At 50.7% G+C, this 24,484-nt stretch overlaps 2 protein-coding genes across 3 annotated transcripts; both read left to right on the plus strand.

Moving 5' to 3' along the window:
• Positions 1 to 12,363: 12,363 nt before the first annotated feature.
• On the plus strand, positions 12,364 to 18,549 carry LOC100272502 (uncharacterized). Of its 2 annotated transcripts, none has more exons than XM_008683159.4 (12): positions 12,364 to 12,626; positions 13,206 to 13,398; positions 13,501 to 13,605; positions 13,755 to 13,772; positions 13,858 to 13,946; positions 14,023 to 14,175; positions 14,340 to 14,474; positions 14,594 to 14,760; positions 16,943 to 17,037; positions 17,120 to 17,502; positions 17,724 to 17,997; positions 18,072 to 18,549. In XM_008683159.4, exons 1-12 carry the CDS (start codon positions 12,540 to 12,542, stop codon positions 18,137 to 18,139), a joined length of 1,767 nt encoding a protein of 588 aa, XP_008681381.1. In that variant the 5' UTR covers positions 12,364 to 12,539; the 3' UTR covers positions 18,140 to 18,549. The 2 variants fall into 2 exon arrangements, with proteins under 2 accessions (XP_008681381.1, XP_008681382.1); XM_008683160.4 differs by having other exon boundaries at positions 17,129 to 17,502.
• Positions 18,550 to 18,996: 447 nt separating this feature from the next.
• On the plus strand, positions 18,997 to 24,484 carry LOC103627279 (pentatricopeptide repeat-containing protein At2g29760, chloroplastic). The gene is made up of 4 exons (XM_008647567.4): positions 18,997 to 20,897; positions 21,127 to 21,210; positions 21,329 to 22,861; positions 24,100 to 24,484. The coding sequence occupies exon 1, from the start codon at positions 19,018 to 19,020 to the stop codon at positions 20,773 to 20,775; it is 1,758 nt and encodes a 585-aa protein (XP_008645789.2). The 5' UTR covers positions 18,997 to 19,017; the 3' UTR covers positions 20,776 to 20,897; positions 21,127 to 21,210; positions 21,329 to 22,861; positions 24,100 to 24,484.

Consider the following 24,484-nt stretch of genomic DNA (forward strand, 5'->3'; position numbering starts at 1 on the left):
TGCCGTTCTCCCAGTGAGTAGTCACCACCGCCGCCGATGCTTGGCGCCACGGGACCCCGCACGAAAGACAAAAGAACCTCGAACCCCTTCTCAAGGCCTTGGAGGCGTTGCGGAAAGGGGGACTCACCGCTGCAGGAGTGATTGCCGCCATCCACCGTCGGAGGGTGCTTCCCTTGGCGGAGCGACGACTGTCGCTTTGGGAGATGACACCGGAGGCTGAATTGGAGGGCTCACGGATGTCCTCTGATCCTCTTCCCTTCGACGTCCTCCACGGGCGGGTGTCCGTCGCGTTGGGGAAACCGGACCCCAGCGCCTTCTCCCAGCTTTTGATGCGCCCAGACCAAGGGTGTGTGACTCTGGTGAGTGTCCGCTTCTTCCTTTCTCTTGCATCGGGTTGCTCCTGGTTCTTACGATTGGGGTTTTCCCCCTTCTTCAGGAGGTGGGGTGGCACAAGCCTTCCCTGCCACGGGTCCCGCGGGATGCGGTGGACCGAGCAGTGCGGCGGGTCGCCGCGGAGGAGAAGAAGAAAAAGAAGGACGCGGAGAAGGCCCGGGCCCGCGAGCGGAGGCGGGCTCGAGACGCCTTGGAAAAGCTTCGTCGCCGGCAGGAGAGGGAGGGGCTCCCGAGGGAGCCGTCGCCGGAAACGCCCGACGACGACGACGATGATGAAGATGATGACGAGGAGGACGACATGGCTGCCCGCCTTGGCCTAAGCCCCGGCTTGGGGTTTGGCCAGGAGCCGTCAAGCCAGCCCCCGAGCGGGCTGATGCCGTCAGTCCCCGGAGTCGGGACGCCAGGGTCCCGGCCCGAGGGGCGGGGGCAATCCGAGAGGGTACTTGACCCCTCGGCCGGAGGAGCTGAGGCGGCCCCGGGGAGCCAGGCCGGGGCATCTGCTCCCCGAGAGCCGCCGCCCGCGCCGACAGCGCAGGGGAGCGACCCTCAGGTCGCCGTGGTAGTGCCTGGGCAGTCCGCCCCCCGGGCGTCCAGGGCGCCCAAAGCAAGGGTGGTGCCGAAGCTGCCGGCGAAGCGGACCTCGGTGGCGGTTCCGGGGGTCGAGGTCCAAGAGACCTCCCCCCAGGCGCGGTTGATCATGGCCTAGAGCGGGTAAGTACCTTGGAATGTCTTCGTCCTGGCTTTTCATTCATATGTCCCGGCTGTGATTTTTCTTTTTCCCTCAGCAAGCGAAGCCTTGGCCTGACCGACCTGGCACCCCGGAAGGCCCTTAAGACGGCGCCGGCTTGCGCGGCCAGCGCCGCTCCGGGCCTTGCCGTTCAGCTGACCTTCTCGCAAGGTGCTCCACAGCAGGGGGCTCAGGTGGCACCAGTCGCCGTGGAGCGGGTTCCCGAGGCTGGCTCTTCTGCTGAGGCGGCCATTGTGATAGGGGAGGCGGCTGACGCGGACGTGGCCCCGTGCCCATCGGACGTGCCGGCCGTGCCGGCGCCTGCCGCTACTGAAGTCGCCGCCGTCCCAGTCGGGGAGCGACCGGTCGCTGCCGACGTTGAGACGGCTGAGGCGTCGGCGCTCGGTGCCTTGGAAGAGGGGGGCGTGGAGACGCGATCCGTCCCGCCGGGCGGCAGCCTCGTCGCTGTGCGGCGGGGCTCCGAGGGTCGGCGCCAGTTGCTCCGGTTCCAGACCCGTGAGGCCTCGAATCCCGTCTTCGTTCTCGACGATGAACGGGAGGACCAGTCCTGGGACGAGCTCCGCGAGTGTGCCGAAGCAACGGTGGGGTCGCTCCGGTCGTCGCTGGAGGTTTTCTGCAGGGACATCCCTAAAATCCTCCAGGTAACGGTTTCAGGCATACCTTTTCTCTTTTGTGACCAAGGCGTCTTTCGTGACGCCCCGCTTCCTTCCCTCAGGATCTGACGGATCGGAGCGCCGCCAAGTCGTCGTTCATCCGCCGCGAGGTCGACGTCTGGGGCTCGCTGCGATCCCTGAGGACCTCGCTTGCCGGGGCTACTGCGCGCCTCTCTCAGTAGGGTGCCGAGGTAGCGGACCTTCAGTTGCTCTGCACCGATCTGAGAGCCGAGGCGGCAGCGGCGCGCGCGGAGGCGGTCGCGGCGCGCGCAGAAGCGCAACGACAGCAGTCGGAGTTCGACCGGGTCGTCAAGGAGCGGGACCAATCTCGGGGCCGGGCTGCCGAGGCCGAAAGCCGGGCCGAAACCCTTGCAGCCGACTTAGCCGTAGCCCAGGTCGCAGCCTCGGAGCAGCGTGCCCGAGCCGGAGGTACGCCTTGGCCATCCTTGGTTTTCGTTCCTGCTTTTTTCCTCTGCTTGTGTTTGAGATCTTTCTTCTGGCTGTTCGCAGAGCTCGAGTCCGCCCTTGATGAGTCCGCCAAGGCGCTTGCTGAGGCACTTGCCGGGGCGGCCGAGCAGAGGGAGGCCGACCACGCGGCCATGTCCGAGGCCGTCTCGGACGTTTACCGGGTCCTTGGCTCCGGCGACGTCCCCTCAGGAAGCTCCCCTCAAAGTCGCCTTCAAGTCTTGGGCGATCATGTGCGCGGCAGACTCCGCAAGGTGCTACACCACGGCGTCAGGCGGGCCTTCGCCGTGCTCGCTTCCCACTACGTTGTGGACCTAGAGCGGGTTAGCGAGGGGTATTGCCTTCCCGACGAAGATGAAGCCGCCCTGGCAGAAGTCCAGAGGCTCGATGCGGCCGCCGCGGGTCCGAGCGCAGTGCTGGCGACCACCTTTGAGGCGGAGATCCTCACACCTGCGCCGTCGCCGGAAGCCGGGATGGACTTTGCCGAAGGTGGGGACGGAGCTGAAGGCGCGGCTCCTTCCCAAGGCGATGCCTAACTCTGTTGGAACAGTTTCTGTTGGATGCACGTGTGTCTTTCTGCGGCCGCTGAGGCCTGAACACTTTGTTACCGTTGCATGAAGTCGTACTCCTTTCCCTTTTATTTTGCGTGTCCGGCTTCGCCTGTTAGTAACAGGGTGGCTTCCCCAAGTAGGGGTCACTTTTCGTGGCGGGTGACGAGTGAGGTGTCCCTAACCCGGAGGCATAGGAGTCCCTCGGCTCAGTCGGCCTTGCCACTTACATGCACCCACGTTCGCTCCTTGGGGTCCTGCTTCTGACATAGCCGGGGAACGCAAAAGCCTTTTTGATCGAAAATTTTGGACGCAGAGAGGTTCCCCAATCTTGACGCAGAGGGGTTCCCCCCTTTTTAGCCCCCGAGGGAGGGTCGGGCTCGGCCGAGGCGAGGCTGACCCTTCCTTGACGACTAAGACTTGCGTGGGAGCGAGGTATACGAACAACTTGAAAACACCTTAAGGGTAGAAGCGACGTAGCTGTTGGATGTTCCAAGCGTTGCCGTAGACCTCGCCTTGACTGTTGGCCAGCTTGTACGTTCCGGGCTTCAGAACTTTGGCGATGACAAGCGGCCCTTCCCGGGGGTGCGTGTAGCCCCCGGGTGCCCCCAACAAGGGCTCGGGGTGCTGTGCGATGGTCGCGATCTTCTCCGGGTTGGCTTCGATGCCCCGCTTGGAGACGATGAACCCCAAGAACATGCCCTGGGGCACCCCGAAGACCCATTTTTCGGGATTGAGCTTGACGCCTTTCGCCTCTTTGATGAACCCCGCCGCCATTAGCTTGTGGATCTCCTCGCCTATGGCTCTGCGCTCCTCCCCGTCGAATCGGCGCAGAGGCTGCTCGACAGGTCGGGCTCCGGCTCGAATGTCCAGCGAGTGCTCGGTGACATCCCTCGGTATGCCGGGCATGTCCGAGGGACTCCACGCGAAGACGTCGGCGTTCGCGCGGAGAAAGTCGACGAGCACTGCTTCCTATTTGGGATCGAGCCCGGAGCCGATCCGGATCTGCTTGGAGGCGTCGCCGCTGGGGTCAAGGGACGACCTTAACCGTCTCCACTGGCTCGAAGTTGCCGGCATGACGTTTCACGTCTGGCACCTCCTTAGAGAGGCTTTCCAGGTCGGCGATGAGGGCCTCGGACTCGGCGAGGGCCTCGGCGTACTCCACGCACTCAACGTCGCATTCGAACGCGTGTTTGTACGTGGGGCCGACGGTGATGACCCCGTTGGGGCCCGGCATCTTGAGCTTCAGGTAGGTGTAGTTGGGGACGACCATGAACTTCGCGTAGCATGGTCTTCCCAGTACCGCGCGGTAGGTTCCTCGGAACCCGACCACCTCGAACGTCAGGGTCTCCCTTCGGAAGTTGGAGGGTGTTCCGAAGCAGACGGGAAGGTCGAGTTGTCCGAGGGGCTGGACGCGCTTCCCGGGAATGATCCCATAGAAGGGCGCAGCGCCTGCTCGGACGGAGGACAGATCGACACGCAGGAGCCCGAGGGTCTCGGTGTAGATGATGTTGAGGCCGCTGCCTCCGTCCATGAGGACCTTGGTGAGCCTGACGTCGCCAATGACGGGGTCGACGACGAGCGGGTATTTCCCCGGGCTCGGCACGTGGTCGGGGTGGTCGGCTTGGTCGAAGGTGATGGGCTTGTCGGACCAGTCTAGGTAGACTGGCGCCGCCACCTTCACCGAGCAGACCTCCCGGCGCTCTTGCTTGCGGTGCCGAGCCGAGGCGTTCGCCGCTTGCCCACCGTAGATCATGAAGCAGTCGCGGACCTCGGGGAACTCTCCTACTTGGTGATCTTCCTTCTTGTCGTCGTCGCGGGCCCTGCCACCCTCCGCGGGTGGCCCGGCCCTGTGGAAGTGGCGCCGAAGCATGACGCACTCCTCAAGGGTGTGCTTGACGGGCCCCTGGTGATAGGGGCACGGCTCCTTGAGCATCTTGTTGAAGAGGTTGGCACCTCCGGGGGGTTTCCGAGGGTTCTTGTACTCGGCGGCGGCGACAAGGTCCGCGTCGGCGGCGTCGCGTTTCGCTTGCGACTTCTTCTTGCCTTTGTTCTTGGCGCCGCGCTAAGTCGACGCCTCGGGAGCATCTTCCGATGGGCGGCCCTGGGGCTGCTTGTCCTTTCAGAAGATAGCCTTGACCGCCTCCTGGCCGGAGGCGAACTTGGTGGCGATGTCCATCAGCTCGCTCGCCCTGGTGGGGGTCTTGCGACCCAGCTTGCTCACCAGGTCGCGGCAGGTGGTGCCGGCGAGGAACACGCTGATGACATCCGAGTCGGTGATGTTGGGCAGCTCGGTGCGCTGCTTCGAGAATCGCCGGATGTAGTCCCAGAGAGACTCTCCCGGCTGCTACCGGCAGCTTCGGAGGTCCCAGGAATTCCCGGGGCGCACGTACGTGCCCTGGAAATTGCCGACGAAAGCTTGGACTAGGTCGTCCCAGTTGGAGATCTGCCCCGGAGGCAGGTGCTCCAACCAGGCGCGAGCGGTGTCGGAGAGGAACAGGGGAGGTTGCGGATGATGAGGTTGTCATCGTCCGTTCCACCCAGTTGGCAGGCCAGACGGTAGTCCGCGAGCCACAGTTCCGGTCTCGTCTCCCCCGAGTACTTTGTGATAGTAGTCGGGGGTCGGAACCGGGTCGGGAACGGTGCCCGTCAGATGGCCCGGCTGAAGGCCTGCGGACCGGGTGGTTCGGGCGAGGGACTCCGATCCTCCCCGCTGTCGTAGCGTCCCCCACGCCTGGGGTGGTAGCCTCGGCGCACCCTCTCGTCGAGGTGGGCCCGACGGTCGCGGTGATGGTGCTCGTTGCCGAGGCGGCCCGGAGCCGCAGGCGCGGTGTTGCGCGTGCGCCCGGTGTAGACCGAGGCTTCCCGCATGAATCGGGAAGTCGCGGCATGAGGTTCCGAGGGGTACCTCTGCCTTCGGGAGGCAGAGCTCTCGGCCCGTCGGACCGCGGCGCCTTCCAGGAGATTCTTGAGCTCCCCCTGGATTCGCCGGCCCTCGGTGGTTGATGGCTCCGGCATCGCGCGGAGAAGCATCGCTGCTGCAGCCAGGTTCTGGCCGACCCCACTAGATGCGGGTCGTGGCCTGACCCTGACGTCGTCGGCGACGTGGTGCTGGAAGCCCTGGGGCAGATGACGTAGTTCTCCGGCCGGGGGTTGGCCCGCCCATGCCTGCCCGACGTCTCGGCGGATCGGCTCAAGCGCTCCTGCTCCCTCGTCGAGCCCGGCCTGCACCCCGCGGATTTGCTCGAGTTGTGGGTCATGGCCCCCGCCTGAACGGGGACCACAGCTAGCTCCCGTGGGATGTCAACGCGGGGCACCGGCCTAGGGAGATCACCGTCCTCCAGCATGCCGAGATGATTGCCTTCGGAGGGACCCCCTAGATCGACGTGGAAACATTCGCGGCTTGGGCCGCAGTCCTCGTCGCCGAGGCTGCGGCTACCGTCGGAACAGTCGGAGAGGCAGTAGTCACATGCGGTCATGAAGTCCCGCATGGCACTGGGGTTGCCAAGTCCAGAGAAATCCCAGCGGATGCTGGGCTCGTCGTCTTCCTCGGACTCAGAGGGCCCGTAGGTCGAGACGTCCGTCAGCCGGTCCCAAGGCGACCGCATGCGAAACCCCAGAGGGTTTGGACTCGCCTCTACGAGAGCGCCCGCCACAGCGGGGTCGCTAGGCGTGTTGAGGCTGAATCCAAATGACGTGGGATGGGAATCAGTCGGTACCTCTTGGTCGACGAGCGGCGATAAAGTCACGTCGGGGACTGACTGCACCGTCGTCTCAGGTACGAGGGTGACGTCCAGTAAGCTTTTCGCGAGCGCGCTGGCGTCGTCCGCTTGCTCGGGATTGGCGTGTCGCGGGGAGACGGCGCTCGTCTTCGTCTCAAGCGCGAAGTCGATACCCGGTGCGCCCCCCGTTGGGGTGCCGGCGCTGTCGACTCGCTCGACAGCCGACGAGGCGCTGCCTCCTGCTTGGCCTTGGTTGCCCTGCCTTCCCCTCCGTCGGCGGGGAAGAGGGCGGGATGAGCTCGAAGGTTGTTCTTCCATCACGCGGGGAAGACGTCGTCGATTCCGCCGCCGGCGGGCGGGCTGCCGGCCGCCATTGTCGTTGTCGCGCGGCGGTGGAAGGAGTATCATGTCGTAGCTGCCGTCGAGGGACATGAACTCAAGACTCCCGAAACGGAGCACCGTCCCGGGTTGGAGAGGTTGCTGGAGACTGCCCATCTGGAGCTTGACGGGAAGCTGTTCGTCAACACGCAGCAGGCCCCTACCTGGCGCGCCAACTGTCGGTGTTTCGAGACCGGGGGGTCCCTGGGCCGACGAGTGAATGTCACCGCGTGCCCCAACCCAGATGGGTCGAGCGCGAGGGCGAGCGCGAAGGGGGGAGAGCGAGGCGGCCGGAGACCGGCGTGAGAGAGGTGGGAATCCCGCGGCCTTCGTGTTCATCCCGCGCCCAGGTCGGGTGCGCTTGCAGTAGGGGGTTACAAGCGTCCACGCGGGAGAGGGAGCGAGCGGCTTCAAGCGAGCGCCTGTCTCGTCCTCGTCCCCGCGCGGCCAACCCTCTCTAAGAGGGCCCTGGTCCTTCCTTTTATAGGCGTAAGGAGAGGATCCAGGTGTACAATGGGGGGTGTAGCAGAGTGCTACGTGTCTAGCGGAGGAGAGCTAGCGCCCTAAGTACATGCCGTTGTGGCAGCCGGAGAGATTTTGGCACCCAGCTGGTGTGATGTCGTGGCCGTCGGAGGAGCGATGGAGCCTGGCGGAGGGACAGCTGTCGGAGCGGTTGAGTCCTTGCTGACGTCCTCTTGCTTCCGTAAGGGGGCTGAGAGCCGCTGTCGTCACAGAGTATGCGGGGCGCCATCATTGCCTATCTGGCGGAGCGAGCCAGATGGGACGCCGGTCTTGTTCCCTGCGGCCCGAGTCAGCTCGGGGTAGGGTGATGATGGCGCCTCCTGTTGACGTGGCTGGTCTGCGCCCTAGGTTGGGCGATGTGGAAGCTCCTCCGAAGCCGAGGTCGAGTCTGTCTTCCGTGGCCGAGGTCGAGTCCGAGCCCCTGGGTCGGGCGAGGCGGAGTTTGTCGTCTTCTAGGGCTGAGCCCAAGTCCGAGCCCTGGGTCGGGCGGAGCGGAGTTTGTCGTCTTCTAGGGCTGAGCCCAAGTCCGAGCCCTGGGTCGGGCGTAGTGGAGTTCGTCGTCTTCTGGGGCTGAGCCCAAGTCCGAGCCCTGGGTCGGGCGGAGCGGAGTTCGTCGTCTTCCGGGGCTGAGCCCGTGTCCGAGCCCTGGGTCGGGCGGAGCGGAGTTCGTCGTCTTCTGGGACTGAGCCCAAGTCCGAGCCCTGGGTCGGGCGGAGCGGAGTTCGTTGTCTTCCGGGGCTGAGCCCGAGTCCGAGCCCTGGTTCGGGCGAAGCGGAGCTTCCTATGGTGCCTTCGGCAGGGCCTGACTGCCTGTCAGTCTCACTCTGTCAAGTGGCACCGCAGTCGGAGTGGCGCAGGCGGCGCTGTCCTTCTGTCAGGCCGGTCAGTGGAGCGGCGAAGTGACGGCGGTCACTTCGGCTCTGCCGGCTGGGGGACGCGCGTCAGGATAAAGGTGTCAGACCACCTTTGCATTAAATGCTCCTGCGATTTGGTCGGTCGGTGCGGCGATTTAGTCAGGGTTGCTTCTTGGCGAAGGCAGGGCCTCGGGCGAGCCGGAAATATGTTCGCCGCTGGAGGGGGGCCTCGGGCGAGACGGAAATCCTCCGGGGTCGGCTGCCCTTGTCCGAGGCTAGGCTCGGGCGAGGCGTGATCGAGTCCCTCGAATGGACTGATCCCTGACTTAATCGCGCCCATCAGGCCTTTGCAGCTTTATGCTGATGGGGGTTACCAGCTGAGAATTAGGAGCCTTGAGGGTACCCCTAATTATGGTCCCCGACACTAGCTTTTACCTAAATACCATGATTTATAATATTGTATCCAAACAACATTTCTCAAAACCATGATATTTTTAACTAAAACTATATCATTGTTATGACAATTACAAAGTATAGTTTTATAAAACCATGGGTTTGAAAAACATTGTTGCATAGCCTAAGGCAGGTTTGCAAGGTTTTGAATTATCGTGGGTAGGTGCGTGTAATTGAGACACATGATGGGTAAATCTCTAATGCAGAATTCCATTTCCCTTGGTAGTGGAACTAAGTCTATTCGCATCGCTTCTACATTTATATTCTAGAAAGGAATATTTAGTCCACTCAGCAAAATTCTGTCCTCTATATCAACTTCTACATCCATGTTACTCTATAAGTTTTCTCTATATTTAACTACCATATAATGTATTCATCCAATTCCAACTACCATCTCCAATTTAAAATATATTTGCTACAAAAAGAGAGGATAGCAAAGTCCTTATGCTTATGCTGAGAATGGCGTAGTCCTGTTGCTACTGTCCTACCGTAATAATGACGTCATGCGCTGCAACATCTTTTTCCTTTTTTATATGCCGCTTTAGGTGTGTTTGGTTTGGCTTTGGCTTTTGTTTTTTAAAAGATAAAACCGAAACCAAAAGGCTAGATCTAGAAAGCAAATTTTTCTAAAAGTCGATTATTTGGTAGTGCAAAACTAAAAACAACGTTGAACCCTAAACCAAACAGACCCTTAGCACAATAGGTAGCGGCGTGCAATGGGGATAGTCTAATGAGTAGCATCGATGAAACAAGGAGCATCAAGAGTACCGTTTAGGATGACTATAACGATATAAAGAAATTTGGTGGAAGAAGAGCAACGACAAATAGGAGCATCGAAAAAGATAACTATGTATTGTGATGAAAGAGAGAATACTATGATTCTTGACTATTGCGTGAGACGGAAAAGTAATCACTCAACAAAAGCCACTTTCTAAGACTACAATATATTATTACTCGTTTTTAGAGTATATTAGGTAACTCATAATATGGTTGATTTAGAATTGATTTCAATCTTGGGATAACATTTTCTTATCTTTAGGATATGTTTCTTGCCCTTCAAATACTTTATACAGTTATACCTTATACAATTATACTCTCAATGCATGCAATATATCCCACATATTAACGCAATCTCTCCTTCCTACATGTATCACGAGTTTAGATTTTATATTCAAAAAGCATCTTCCGCTACCACCATCGCGCCGCCACGGAGAGATCGCCTCCGCCGGGGCAGCGTCCTACTAGGATGCGCGATAGGTCCTTCAGACCACCAAGTTTATCGTTGTCCTCGAGTCCACAACAAATCCATCTCATCCCGCCACATGTCGCGTCGTCAAGCACAACAAGCAACAGATCAAAAGTCTCACTGGCTGGCCGTGGCTCTGCTGCAGGAACTCGTGCTTGTCCCATCTGCACGTCATCATGGTGATGGATGCCGCCAAAATGACCGTGACCAAGCTCCTCTTCGTGGGCCATCGTGGTGACAGCTACATATGGGACACTTGTATTTGTCAACACTACTATGTCATGGCATGGTCGCGGCGCGACTTATGCTTCGAGGGTGTGCTGCCCTTCGGCACCAGCGCAGAGGCCCTCATCGCATCGTTTCCCGCGCGTCGCCCGTCCACCGGCCTAGCTGTGGGCCGCCCCTTCTGTCGTGCGCGTCGCCCGTCCGCCCACCTGTTTGGTCGACCCTGACACATCTTTTGGTCGACCCTCCGTGTCGTCTCCTCTACCGCTAGCATGTCTCCCTCTATGTCTTTTTGACCGAGGAAAATAGATGAGGGACAAATCAATGGGCATCCAGTGGTGTACACAAGATTTGTTGTTGTGTTTTTTCCTCAATTTGTGATCGGGGTTGTGTCCCCGTCGCCCACCGCCAGTCGACTCGCTCGTCTTCAACATCGGGATCAAAAACACTGGCTTCTTCATCTTCTTCGACTGTGCAACTGGCGTGGCCTACGGTGTAATCAGAACACCTGCCTATGTTGCGCCTCTTCGTCTGCACGTCCATTTATGTCGGCTCATTGTTGCCATCACCGATCGAGAGGCTCCACCATCGACATCACCATCGTGGCCCTGCCTTGCACGCTGTCGACCTGATCAATCGATCACGGGTGAACCATCCTCCCGAGACGTCTGTCGTCCATTGCACGATACTTCACCAAGCTAGAGGGCTACCACTGCGTCGCCTCCTCGAGCAGCAGCATCACTGTCTGTCGTCATCCTTGTCGTTGCATCTACATGTTGTCAACACTTGTTAGTGCACGTCTCTCACATGGTCTTCTTTGGTTGTTCAAGTTCTTCGCCGACTTCAAGCACCGCCGTCGTGCTACAATGACACTATCAAGGACCTTCTTCCTATGCGTCGTGGCTCTCCTGACGTGACAGCTCCAGAAACCTCAATGTGTCGCCACGCCTACCTCTTTGCCTTCATCCAGCACAACCTTGTTGCTAGCGTCGCTGTCTCATCCTCACCGCTCTGATAACCGTGAGCTGCAACGACACTCCCGTCATATTGTACCACAACCGTTGTGGAGGTCTTCTCTGATGGTCCCTTTCAGACGCTGACACTTGGTTGGGGCCTCTACCTAGTATGTGTGGTACTAGCAAACACCAACATATGCATTCGTGTACGACACATTTCTAGGCGTGGCAAACATGGGGCATGCCTCGTCCATGGCGGTTTGACAACATCGTCCTCAATGTCAGCTTCTTCCACTACAACTGCATAGTCGTCTTCGTCTATGGTGCCCTCCTTCTGCGCCATCGTCACCCTGACGCCTCTTGGTGCGTTGCGGGCCTTCCCGCATGCTGCGCCTGTGCCGCGACTTATCGGCTTGTCTTCTTTGACATCCTCAATAGCTCCATCGACCACAACTCCCTACACACAGCACTGACACAACGCTCTATGCCCTTGCACTCGGTACCTCGACATTATCGGCACAAAGGGCTATCATTTGCATGGGCTACTCTAGTCGCCGCATTCGCATGACGTTCCTACCGAGGGGGATAACTCAATTGTTCTCCAGTCCGTCCATTCGTGTTGCTAACACTACGACTACGGGGATGTTGGAGTATATTAAGTAACTCCTGATATGGTTGGTTTAAGATAGATTGTAATCCCGAGATAACATTCCTTATCTTTAGAATAACCTTCCTCAACTCTAGGATAGACTTCTTGCCATCCATGTTATGTACTCCTATATTTTCTCTATACACTCAATGCAATATATCCCACACATTATACACAATCTCTCATTCCTACAATTACAACAATGAATCTAAATAAACATTTTTGATAAAATAAAGTTAATTGTAAGTAAACTACTTTATAAATTTTAAAATAGTTAATGTTTTCTATTTTATATATTATATTACACTATTTGTGTTCAGTTTTTAAACAATAAATAACTTATCATTAAAGTGTGCTTAATAATAAAATAAACTATAATAAAATAACCAATATGTATATAAAGTTTTAAATAAGACGAATAATCAAATGTTTTTTCTAAAAATTGAAAATATCAATATTTTTAGTACGTAGTAATAAATAAAATATAAGCAACACAATTAAAATGTAAAAGTAAAAAAAAAATCTGACGGTCTCCATACAGGCTACAGCCTGAAGTCTGCTCAGCGTGTTGTAGGCTTGTAGCTTTCCTCAAAAACCTCGGGCTTCCCCTGGCTTCCATGCAGCAGTCCCCCCTTCGTGTCGCACTCGCACAGTCGCACTCCATAAGGCAAGGAGGAAAACAGAGAGACGACCACCGCTCCGCGCCGGCCGGCCATTCCATCCGGCAATGGCCTCCGCCGCCGGTGCTGCGTTCGCCGCCATCACCCTCCTCATCCTCGTACCCCTCACCGCCGCTTCGGACTCCGACCACAAGGTACCGGTCTACCGGACGACTTGCCCCCCATCTCCCAGTCTCGCCCCGTCGAAACGAGCACACTACATGCGACGGAAAACCTGCTCCCCTCCCCCCTGGTGTCGTGCCTCCCAGCGACAGCGGTTGGCTCGGCTCGCGCGCTCCGCTCCGCACACGCTAGATCCGCGATCGCTTGGGGTCAGATCTGCGTGTCGCCGGCCCGGGCGATTGGGATCTCTCTGTATTGCGCGCCGGGTCGAGCTGTCGAGCGGTTGCTAGATCTTATCTGTGTTCGTAGCCGATTGCGGTTGGGAGTGAAATGGATGGGGAGAAACAACAGTGTGGAAACCTTCAGGCCATTGTGTCGATTAGTAATCTTCTGACGTTAGACCGATCGAAGTGCATCTTCTATGACTATTTTTTCTTTGTTGCATTCAGTTCAGGTACGTATTGCTTGTGCCTTGCTTTTGCCTCCATTGTGTAAGTTAGGTGAATTTTGTGCCCAGCGCTAGATAGGATTTTTACGTTTTTGCCAACAAGCTGTCTAATCGTTCTCATCCATGCGCTTTCTTTCTTTCTGCTGCTGTTTGTTTATTTTAGTACCAAGCAGCGGAGCCTGTGACGCTCTGGGTGAACAAGGTTGGTCCGTACAACAATCCGCAGGAGACATACAACTACTACAGCCTCCCATTTTGCCATGCGTCAGAAAACCATGTGCATAAGTGGGGAGGACTCGGCGAGGTCCTTGGTGGGAATGAGCTCATTGACAGCCAGATCGACATAAAGTTTGGAAGTAAGTGATCCTTGCTTTTGTCCTGCTTCAGTACTTTAACAGTGAAGGGGTAATGTAGATGTGATGAGGCCGATGACTAAAATTTGTAATGCTTTGTCTCAGAGAATGTTGATAAGGCCACAATTTGTTCGCTAGACCTCGATCTTGTCAAGGCTAAGCAATTGTCGGATGCGATTGAGAACTCATATTGGTTTGAATTTTTCATTGGTGAGCTATATGTTTTTATGTTTTATTAACTGGTGTGCCTGCTTGCCATTATAGAAATAACTAAATCTGTATGCACTATGCACTTGATGTACTGACTTATGATTTTCTTTTTTGGACACGTTGCCCCCTGCTATTGTGCTACAATCAAGATGATTTGCCTTTGTGGGGTATGCATATACTCCTTACTCTTTTCTTTATGTGCTCTTTGTAAGACCTCAGACCTCTAGGCTTATTTTTTTTTCAAATCTTCAGGTTTTGTTGGAGAGGCAGACAGAAACAATGATAACAAATATTTCCTATTCACGCACAAGAATATTGTCATCAGATACAATGGCAATCAGGTTTGTGTATCATGAGCTTATATCACCTCATTTAGCCATTAGTATAGGTTATCATCCTTGCCTCTGTTCCATGCAGATTATCCATGTTAATCTTACTCAAGAAAGCCCAAAGCTTATTGATGTGAATAAGGCATTGGATATGACATATTCTGTCAAATGGGAACCAACAAACATAACATTTGCTCACCGTTTTGATGTGTATCTGGACTATCCTTTCTTTGAACACCAGGTAATATAGGTATATATTTTTGCAATTAAGGAGATCTTTGCAGCTTGGCTCCTCGTAATTACAATACAGAACCAGTATAATTACTTCCCATTAGCTGCGTTCTACATGTTTGAAAGAGCCTGAATCATATCTTCTTAATTTCTAGTTATTTCTTGTACTTGCAGATTCATTGGTTCTCAATTTTCAATTCTTTCATGATGGTTATCTTTCTCACTGGACTAGTGTCAATGATACTGATGCGGACTCTAAGAAATGATTATGCAAAGTATGCCCGTGATGATGATGATATTGAAACTCTGGTGAGTTTCTATATATATGATCATGGTGTTATTCCAGTAGCGTTTTAATATTTATGCAGGTTCTGATTTTAATTAGTTTATACTTGTATCCTTTGCTGATATACATTAGTTTGTATTAGGAACGAGATGTCAATGAAGAATCTGGATGGAAGCTTGTACATGGTGATGTTTTCCGGCCTCCTTGCAATCTAGTTCTTCTTTCAGCTCTTGTTGGTATTGGTACACAGTTGGCAGCACTGATTCTACTAGTGATTTTGTTGGCAATCATTGGAATGCTGTACATTGGGTATGTGAATTTATAATGTTGCTTCTTAAAACTTCTCTTTAGAAGCCAGTAGCCACTTATAATTAATAAAACCTGCATTTTAATGGAGCTGCCTGATTGCCTCTTATTTTTTTATACTTGGCATGTCAAAAATCATATACAACAAGACCTTTTTTAGTCCCAAACAAGCTGAGGTAGGCTAGAGTTGAAACCCAACAGAAATCACAAATCAAGGTTCAAGCATGTGGATATCCATTTTCCATTCACTCCTATTTAAGGCTAAATCTTTAGGTATATTTCATTCTTTCAAGTCTCTTTTAACTGTCTCTTCCCATGTCAACTTTAGCCTTCCTTTGCCTCTCTTCCCATTATTATCGCGTCTTAGGATTCCGCTACACAGTGGTGCCTCTGGAGGTTTACGTTGGACATGTCTAAACCATTTCAATCGATGTTGGACAAGATTTTCTTCAATCGGTGCTACCCCTAACACGTATATCATAGTTATGGACTTGGTCCCTTTTGGTATGGCCAAAAAAAATTAACACAAGATACACATTTTTGCAACACATATCTGCTGAACATGGCATCTTTTTTGTAGGCCAATATTTTGCACCATACAACATAGTAGGTCTAATCACCATCCTGTAAAACTTGCCTTTTAGCTTTTGTGGTACCCTCTTGTCATATATAACGTTGTATGCTTGGTGTCACTTTCTCCACCATGCTTTGATTCTATGACTAATATCTTCATCAATGTCCTCCATCTCGCATTGATCCGAAATACCGAAAGGTATCCTTCCTAGGCACTACTTGACCTTCTAAGCTAACATCTCCTTTCTCATGTGTAGTAGTGTCGAAGTCACATCTCATGTATTCAGTTTTAGTTCTGAATCTAATGCCTCTTGTATGTCTCTTGTGACCTCAAACATCACTGAGGCAAAAAGGTAAGGGCTCAAAGCTAACCCTTGATGCAATCCTATTCTAATCGGGAAGTCATCTGTGTTCCCATCATTTGTTCGAACACTAGTCACAATATTGTTGTATGTCCTTAATGAGTCCAACGTACTTTGATGGAACTTTATGTTTGTCCAAAGTCTACCACATAACACTCCTTGGTATTTTGTCATACGCCTCATCTAGGTCAATGGAAACTATATGTAGGTCCTTCTGCTCCCTATACTACTCCATCACTTGTCTTATTAAGAAAATGACTTCCATAGTCGATCTTCTAGGCATGAAACCAAATTGGTCTATAGAGATCCTCGTTATTTCTCAGACGATGCTTGATAACTCTCCCATAGCTTTATAGTGTGTCTCATCAACTTAATTTTCTGGTAATTGGTACAACTTTGAACACCTCCTTTACCTGTTTAGATCGATACAAATATACTTGTCCACTCGTCCGTCAGGCATCTTGCTCGACCAGAAGATATGGTTGAACAACTTGGTTAGCGATACTATAGCTATGCCCTCGAGGCATCTCCATGCCTTAATTGGGATACCATTAGGGTTTATCACTTTAACTCCTTTCATCCTTTTTTATGTCTCTAAGTCTCTAACCATAGATTCTTGGATCCTATGTAGAAAGTGTTTATTTGATTACATCAAAAGGCTCATCCAATTGAAAGATGGTGCTCCTATTCTCTCTGTTGAACAATTTGTCAAAATATTATCGCCATCTATGTCTGATCTCATCCTCCTTCAAGAGGTGCTCCATTTCATCCTTAATGCACTTAAATTTATTGAAGTCCCTTGTCTTTCTCTCACGAACCCTATCCATTCTATATATGTCATCTCCTTCCTTTGCACTCAAACGTTAGTAAAGATCCTCATACGGCATACTCTTTGTCACAGCTTGCTTTGCAGCCTTCTTTGCTAGTTTGCTACCTTTATTTCTATATGTTGTCCACGCTCCTGTCATGGTATTGCCAAAGATCATATGCATTTGATATTATAAACATAAAAAATATATTTTTTTTTCTGAAAGAACTTTTTAACACTATAGTGTGTTGCCTCATCCTATAGTAATGTAATGTTTGAAGATATGCATCAAGAAAAGTTTGATTCTTGTAGTTTATGTGTATGTAGGAATCACAAGCAACTGCAAAAAAAAAATCTAATTCTACTTTGTTTTCTTGAAGCATAACTGTACTTTGTTATGCTACTCAAAATGTTCCTCGCTTTTTTGTAATTATTCTGCCAGGCGAGGAGCTATTGTCACAACATTCATTGTTTGCTATGCTCTTACTTCATTCATCTCTGGATATGTCAGTGGTGCATTATACTCACGTCATGGAGGTATGGGCTTATTTATCATGTAAAATTGAACTGTATACCTATAGTTCTATAAGGTGCTCAGTTGTTTTAAATCCTTTTGGAGGAGGAGCAGGGAAAAACTGGATCAAGGCAATGGCCATGACAGCATCACTTTTCCCATTTATGTGCTTTGGAATTGGCCTGGTGCTTAACACTATTGCTATTTTCTATGGATCGTTAGCTGCCATACCATTTGGTACGATGGTGGTTGTTTTCATCCTGTGGGCCTTCATCTCTTTCCCTCTTGCACTTTTGGGAACTGTTGTTGGTAGAAATTGGAGTGGTGCTCCAAACAATCCCTGTAGGGTGAAGACTATTCCTCGCCCTATTCCTGAGAAGAAATGGTACCTCACACCATCTGTCATTGCGCTTATGGGAGGACTGCTTCCTTTTGGTAGTATCTTTATTGAGATGTACTTTGTCTTCACATCGTTCTGGAACTATAAGGTATGGTAGACAGGCCTGTGTTTTTTTTTTTTAAATCTCTAAGCTTCATACTAAGGCTGTCCTCATCAGTGGGTATAATGGATGTGCAAAACACTGTTTTGGTACTGTACATGGACTGTGGATAGAGCGGTGCTTGAAATAGTTCCTCATTGGTGAGGATAGCCTAAGGAGGCATTGGAGTTGACATTGATGTCTCATCCTTTTTGATTAACCACTGACAGGTCTACTATGTTTATGGGTTCATGTTGCTGGTCTTTCTGATACTCATCATTGTCACCATATGTGTAACAATTGTCGGTACATATTTCTTGCTAAATGCGGAGAACTACCACTGGCAATGGACTTCATTCTTCTCTGCTGCTTCCACTGCGGTGTATGTTTACCTCTACTCCATATATTATTACCACATGAAGACCAAGATGTCTGGATTCTTCCAGACCAGCTTCTATTTCGGCTACACTCTAATGTTCTGCCTAGGCTTAGGAACACTATGCGGTAAGCTCTTCTGCTATCTTGTGGTAGACAAACTATGGTATCGTTAGTTTAATACTGCTTGGTGCTTTTGCTAGGTGCCGTCGGGTATCTTGGATCGACATTGTTTGTGAGGAGGATCTACAGGAACATAAAGTGTGACTAAGTGAAGATAATATCGCCCCATTTTGGGTCAGCGCAGAGAAAATGTATGGCAGAGCCTTATTTGATTGAGCGATCACTGATTCTAAAACCAAGAACGCAGGTCATTTTGTGAAATATGATCGTTGCTTGGCGCCGAGCTGAAAGCCATGTTTTTCTATTCTTGTCCTCGTTTCTCTCTGATTTCTTCTGGACTTGGACAGGCAACAAATTTTCATGTTGAATTAGTTATATATATAGCGGTGGTTGTAGTTGTTGAGTAGTTCTGTAGTATATACCACAATTGTTATCCTTGGCCCCAATGATACCTCAGATTGATGGGTATAAACTGTAACATTTACATTACCTGATGTTTGACGATGAACACAGTTCCAAATAATCATGTTCGGTACTGGAGGATCGAGATTTTTGAGAGGCAACATCAAAGAAAAAATGTTTGATATTATACCGAAATGGAAACTTAGATCGTAAATGTTTCATGCATAAATCTGAAACTACTGTACAGTATGAGCTTGTCAGTACTGAAATGGAACATTAGATCATAAATAACAAAAATATAAGTCTACTGATATTAGGCTGTCTTCAGCAACTCTCTGTAATGATATATTCAGTAGATGCTCTATCCGATTCTGTATCTCATTCTTTATTTCAAAATTCTCTACAAACAGCACAGAAGATAATCTAAAAACTCGACCTGCAACACAGGTCGAGAAAACAACTGTCCTAGCTTCTGTACTTAATTTGCATGAACCAGCGCTTCCCATGGAAACAACTGTCCTGTCAAGGAAGCACTTCAGCTTGTACACTGGGATCAAGTCGATCTCCTCTAGTATTTGGCACAAATCTTGGCACGACCAGCAGCAGATTGTCCACCCGTTTCTCATGCCCACCCCCCGCCGCCACCTCTGCTTCCTCCGCGCACTCGTTGGGCTCCGCTCCACCGGCGCTGCTGGCTTTTCCTCGGCTCCTACACGCGGGTGCCCACTCCACGCCGCGCTAGCGCGCCGCGGCGCCCCCGCGGCCGCCGCGCTCGCTCTCTTTTCCAGCATCCGTGCCGCGACATTGCCGACCCCCTACACCTTCTCCCTCCTGCTCGCCTCCCTCGCCGCGTCCTCCTCCCGCTCCCGCACCCCCTCCGCTGCCGTCTGCGATCGACTCGCTGCGGCGGGGCTTGCGCATGGGCAGGCGCTCAAGCACGGCGCGCTCGCACACCCCGTCGTCACCAACTGCCTCCTCAAGCTCTACTGCGCGCTCGGCATGCTCTCCGACGCGCGCAGGGTGTTTGATACTAGCGGTGCCACCTCCCTGGACGCTTTCTCCTGGAACACGATGGTGTCAGGGTACGGCAAGTGCGGCGACCTAGAGGCCGCGCGGGAGGTATTCGTCAGAATGCCCGAGAGGGGCCTGGTTTCCTGGAGCGCAATGATCGACGCTTGCATCCGTGCTGGGGAGTTCAGTGAGGCACTGAGGATGTTCGACCAGATGATGGGAAATGGGTTCAGGCCAGACGCCGTGGTGCTATCGAGCGTGCTCAAGGCTTGTGCGCATCTGGGTGCTCTTGAGAGGGGGCGGTGGGTTCATAGGTTTCTCAAAGCAGAGGGGCTTGGGAGGAGTCCGGATAATGTCATGCTTGAGACGGCGCTTGTCGATATGTATTGCAAGTGCGGGTGCATGGATGAGGCATGGTGGGTCTTTGATGGAGTCCAGAGCCAAGATGTGGTGTTGTGGAATGCAATGATTGGTGGGCTTGCGATGAATGGGCATGGAAAACGCGCACTTGAGTTGTTCAGAAGGATGCTTGATATGGGGTTTGTGCCAAATGAGTCAACGTTTGTTGTTGTTCTTTGTGCGTGCACCCACACAGGTCGTGTGGACGAAGGTAAGGAGATTTTCAGGTCCATGTGTGACCATGGCATCGAGCCACGGAGGGAGCACTACGGGTGCTTGGCTGATCTCCTTGGACGTGCAGGACTCCTGGAAGAAGCCGAGGCTGTGTTGCTGGACATGCCGATGGAGCCACATGCATCACAGTGGGGGGCTCTAATGTCATCATGCTTGATGCACAACAATGTTGGTGTGGGTGAACGTGTAGGAAAGAAACTTATTGAGCTAGAGCCAGATGATGGTGGACGTTATGTTGTTCTGTTCAATCTGTATGCAGTTAATGGTTTATGGGAAGATGCAAAAGCTCTTCGTAAGATGATGGAAGAGAGGGGAGCCAAGAAGGAGACAGGTTTGAGCTTTATAGAGTGGAATGGTTTAGTCCATGAGTTCAGATCAGGTGATACAAGACACCCCCAAACAAGGCAGATCTATGCATTACTGGAAGATATGGAGCAGAGATTACAACTGATTGGCTATGTCAAGGATACCAGCCAAGTGCTCATGGACATGGACGACGAGGAAGATAAGGGAAATACCTTGTCCTACCACAGTGAGAGGCTTGCATTAGCATTTGGTATTCTAAACACTCCCCGTCACATGCCTATTCGAATTGTCAAGAATCTTCGAGTGTGCCGTGACTGCCATGTCTATGCCAAACTTGTGTCCAAGCTCTACCAACGTGAGATCATTATGCGTGACCGCCATCGCTTCCACTTGTTCCGTGGTGGGGTTTGCTCCTGCAATGACTTCTGGTGACAATGTTACTGACTATTCGGTATGGGCGTATGGCATAGTTATGGACATCATTCTAAAAACAGCAACTAGAAAGGATGATCATGACATGACTATTATGTATTTGGAGGATGAGATAGAATGTGGTAAACTTTCTCTATCCATAATAACTTTTCTAATACCACTTATCAATACATCCTGGATAGTGTTTTATTTAGATGAAACAATGGACATTTTGAGGATTTTTTTATATGTAAATGGCTTCAATTGTTGCCTTCATTTTTTCTCTCCCCCCCCTCTCTCTCTCTCTCTCTCTTGTAAAGGTTGTGTTACTTATATACTGCTGCATAATTTTTGTCCATTTGATTTATGAAGGTCAATACCACACTTAGAAAAGTTGCCCCACAACATCAAATATAATCCTTGGCATCGAATTCACCAAAATAATTTGATGGTCAGGTGATGGTTACTATTGTAATCCCATTTTTTTTACCTCTTGGTGTTGTAACAATTTTACTTAAGGTCATCTTTTTTTTCCTCTCAAAGAAGTTTAAAGAAGTGCTCTTGAATTCTGCAGGTAGGTGCTGCATCCTAAATTCATATGAGCAAGTTGTCACCTTTTGGTGATGACAATTTAATAGCATGTATTGGAAGCATTCACCATTTTTTGCTATCTTTTTTAGCTTTTGGTTCTAGTTCTTATGTTTATATTCAATAGACCTGTTCAAACGTCATGTCGGACCAAGGTCAGGTCGTCAGCCTGTTTGACGGGCTGGGTCGGGTTTTTTCGGGTTGAGTTGGGTTTTGGATAAAAAATAATGGCTCAAATCCGGCCGGTGAATTATTGCGGATCAAAAATTATGGTCCTTACTCGCCCGTTGCATTGGTCGGATCGGGTCAGGTTTTTTCGGTTGGGTTGGATTGGTCGGGTCGCCTATAATTAAGTATAATATTCAAATAAATAATGATAGATCTATAGTTCTATACATATATAAAATACATACAGAGGAGTATTAAGGATATCTGCACCGGTTATGCGTACAGGAAACGCTATGCAGATCGAGTTACGGATGCATTAAAAAAATCCTGCAGCGACGTACAAGTTTAGAGAGACCAAAAAACGTTATTTGTAGGGCAACATATCGAATGTAAATCACATTTTGGTGCAAAACTATTAAAAAAGTTTTAAAAAATTCTGAAAAAAAGCATGAATGTACATCTAAGTTTATCTCATATATATATAAAATTTTACGGTCAAATTTATCTTATTCTAGCAGTTACAAAAAAGATAAATTTTGGTGCATTTGAACTATTAATGTTTATCAGAAATTTTGTTTTTTTTAACTGCTAGAGTAAGATAAATTTGATCATGAAATTTTGTATATAGATGAGGTAAGATTAAATGTACATTCATGTTTTTTTCAGAATTTTTTGAAATATTTTTTAGTAGGTTTGTATGGGGTTTGCACATTTGGTTTGCATTCTATATGTCTCTGTTTGTAGCGTTTGCTTCAGTGCTAAGGTGGGACTGGAGGCGGGGCGGTGGCGAATGCAACGGGAGATTGAGAAGAGAGAGGTGAAAATAAATAATAGAATATCTGATAATTAGTATAGGGTAGAGATGTAAGTTAAATATGATTGTGGAAGTTTGTGAGATAGAGTAGAAAATCTCGCTGATTATGATAGAATATTCGGTAAAGTGTGATAGCCTAACATCATTCTCACGTCTTTTAGCACTTAATTCGTACACCATTGAATATTTAACTTCGTAGGTGCGATTATAATTTTGATTAAAGGGATGTCACCAGTGTGTCCCGTTCTGTTCTTCTGCTGTGTTCCGTAACTTCCGTTATTCCTATTCTTTTCCAACGCGACTACACGTCTACGCCTCTCCTCTGCTTTCCCCTCTGGCCCTTCCGATGGACTACTCGAGTGGCGCGACGGAGTCGGGGAGGGTGCGAGCACGTTGGTGCTACTGCCGCTGCTTCCGCCGTTGGTGCCGCTGCTTCTGCGGCTGCTACTGCTGCAACTGCTTCCCCGACGAGCCCCACGACGACCGCCGCGCCGCAGCGTACGCTTAGGCTCCTGGACTCTCCACTCGCAGTCGCAGGTGCTGATCCTACCGCCTTCTATACACTAACCTCTTCAGTGTCACGCGCTCCCTCAATTTGAACTCCGGAGGATGCCGACTTGCTGCAGCTGCCGGCGCGATTAGCTGCCTTACTCCGTGGATCGCGTGATCGAACAGGAGTGCATGCTGTCCCAAAGCCTGAACTGGATTGTGTGTGGGGGGTTTTGGATTGAATTCAGCCTGCTGCGATCTCTTTGCTGTTGTAACTTTTGGGATTTATCGAGCCGTTTGCACTGGTTCGTGCACTCTGCATCGATTAGGGCTTGATGGTTTAACGCTTCTTGTTTTGGCAACTAATTGATGCAGCGCCGGCCGTAATGCGACCAGGAAAGGGATGACTTCAATTGACATTCAGCTACTAGCCTACTATGCTCTGTTTATGTTCTGAAGTACACAAATGTGCTGTATGGACTATGGAGTGGTGAGGACAAATTTGCAACGGTTATTTAGGTTGGTCAGTATGTGGTAGTTGGTCACTTGATCACACTAGACTGGTGGTGCAGTTGATCTCATCGCTATTAGCAATTTAGCATACTCCCACTCTACCCTGCAAATTCACTCGATTGATCACACAAGTAACAAGTTTAGCAACTGGTTAAAATATTCTGATTGAGGTGATCCAATACCAATGAGATAATAATCTTGAATCATTTCTGTGCTGTTAGGTATCGCTGGGATGTTGTATTCCTGTTCTTGCATGTTTACACTTTACAATACCAGACAATTATTTATTTTCTAGAGCAGCAACTCCAAGAGGCTCTCTATATTCTTCCTAATTGATATAACGAAACTGCTTCACAACCTTAATCTACAGCTGTTGTTGTGTCTTGTCCTGAACTAGTAAATTATGAGCCGCTAGATGATCCTAGTCGTACTTGAGTCTACTACTGGAGTCGTATGTGTAGCATCACTCTTGGTATAAATAGAGATTTTTTGTAAAAAAACCCCCTCCAACAGCTAAATGTAGGTATCTTCTATTCTAGGTTTCTCACTAGATAAAAATAGAAAATGTGGATGGCTCTCTAGAGTGCAAACAAGATATAGACAAGCTGTTGAAGATGGGGATTGTCTAAATGACTCTTTAAATGATAATATATAGAGAGAAATTTAGAAAGACTTTTGGAGATGCTCTTAGCTTAATGCTTCTGCTGTTGATGCCATAGGAATGTGCGAGCAAATGCTTTTGTTTTGACCTTTGTTATGTTTCATTTGATCAGGGAGAGTCGCATATAGGCATATGAGCAGTATGAGGGAACTGGATTTCTGTCCTCATGTACACTAGGCAAATGGCTACCTTGTTCTTCAAATAGATGTTGAAGAAGATATTACAGCTTCAGAGAATCAGAGCTCTCTTTTTTGGTGCTTGTAATGTTACAAAGAAGCCCCGACGATGATGTGAATCAGAGTAGCACTTCGTGCATTCTAATCTGTGTACTGTGGTTCGCGAAACTAAGATTGAATGTGTCGAGTGTTTCTGTGTGGGCGGTTGTTTGCCTCTTCTGTACTCTGTTGTTCTTCTTCTCTGTTTAATGAAATAATTCACAGCTCTCCTGCATGTTATGTTCGATCGAGAGAGAGAGAAAGAGAAAAAAAATGTTTGCA

Source organism: Zea mays, chromosome 5 (genome assembly GCF_902167145.1).
Source record: "Zea mays cultivar B73 chromosome 5, Zm-B73-REFERENCE-NAM-5.0, whole genome shotgun sequence".
NCBI lineage: Eukaryota > Viridiplantae > Streptophyta > Magnoliopsida > Poales > Poaceae > Zea > Zea mays.

Coding starts and splice junctions, on each gene's coding strand:
- LOC100272502 (XM_008683159.4), top strand. CDS start 12,540: ATGGCCTCCGCCGCCGGTGCTGCGTTCGCCGCCATCACCCTCCTCATC. Junction 17,503..17,723: donor CATCGTTCTGGAACTATAAG/GTATGGTAGACA, acceptor AACCACTGACAG/GTCTACTATGTTTATGGGTT. Junction 17,998..18,071: donor AGGCTTAGGAACACTATGCG/GTAAGCTCTTCT, acceptor TGCTTTTGCTAG/GTGCCGTCGGGTATCTTGGA.
- LOC103627279 (XM_008647567.4), top strand. CDS start 19,018: ATGCCCACCCCCCGCCGCCACCTCTGCTTCCTCCGCGCACTCGTTGGG.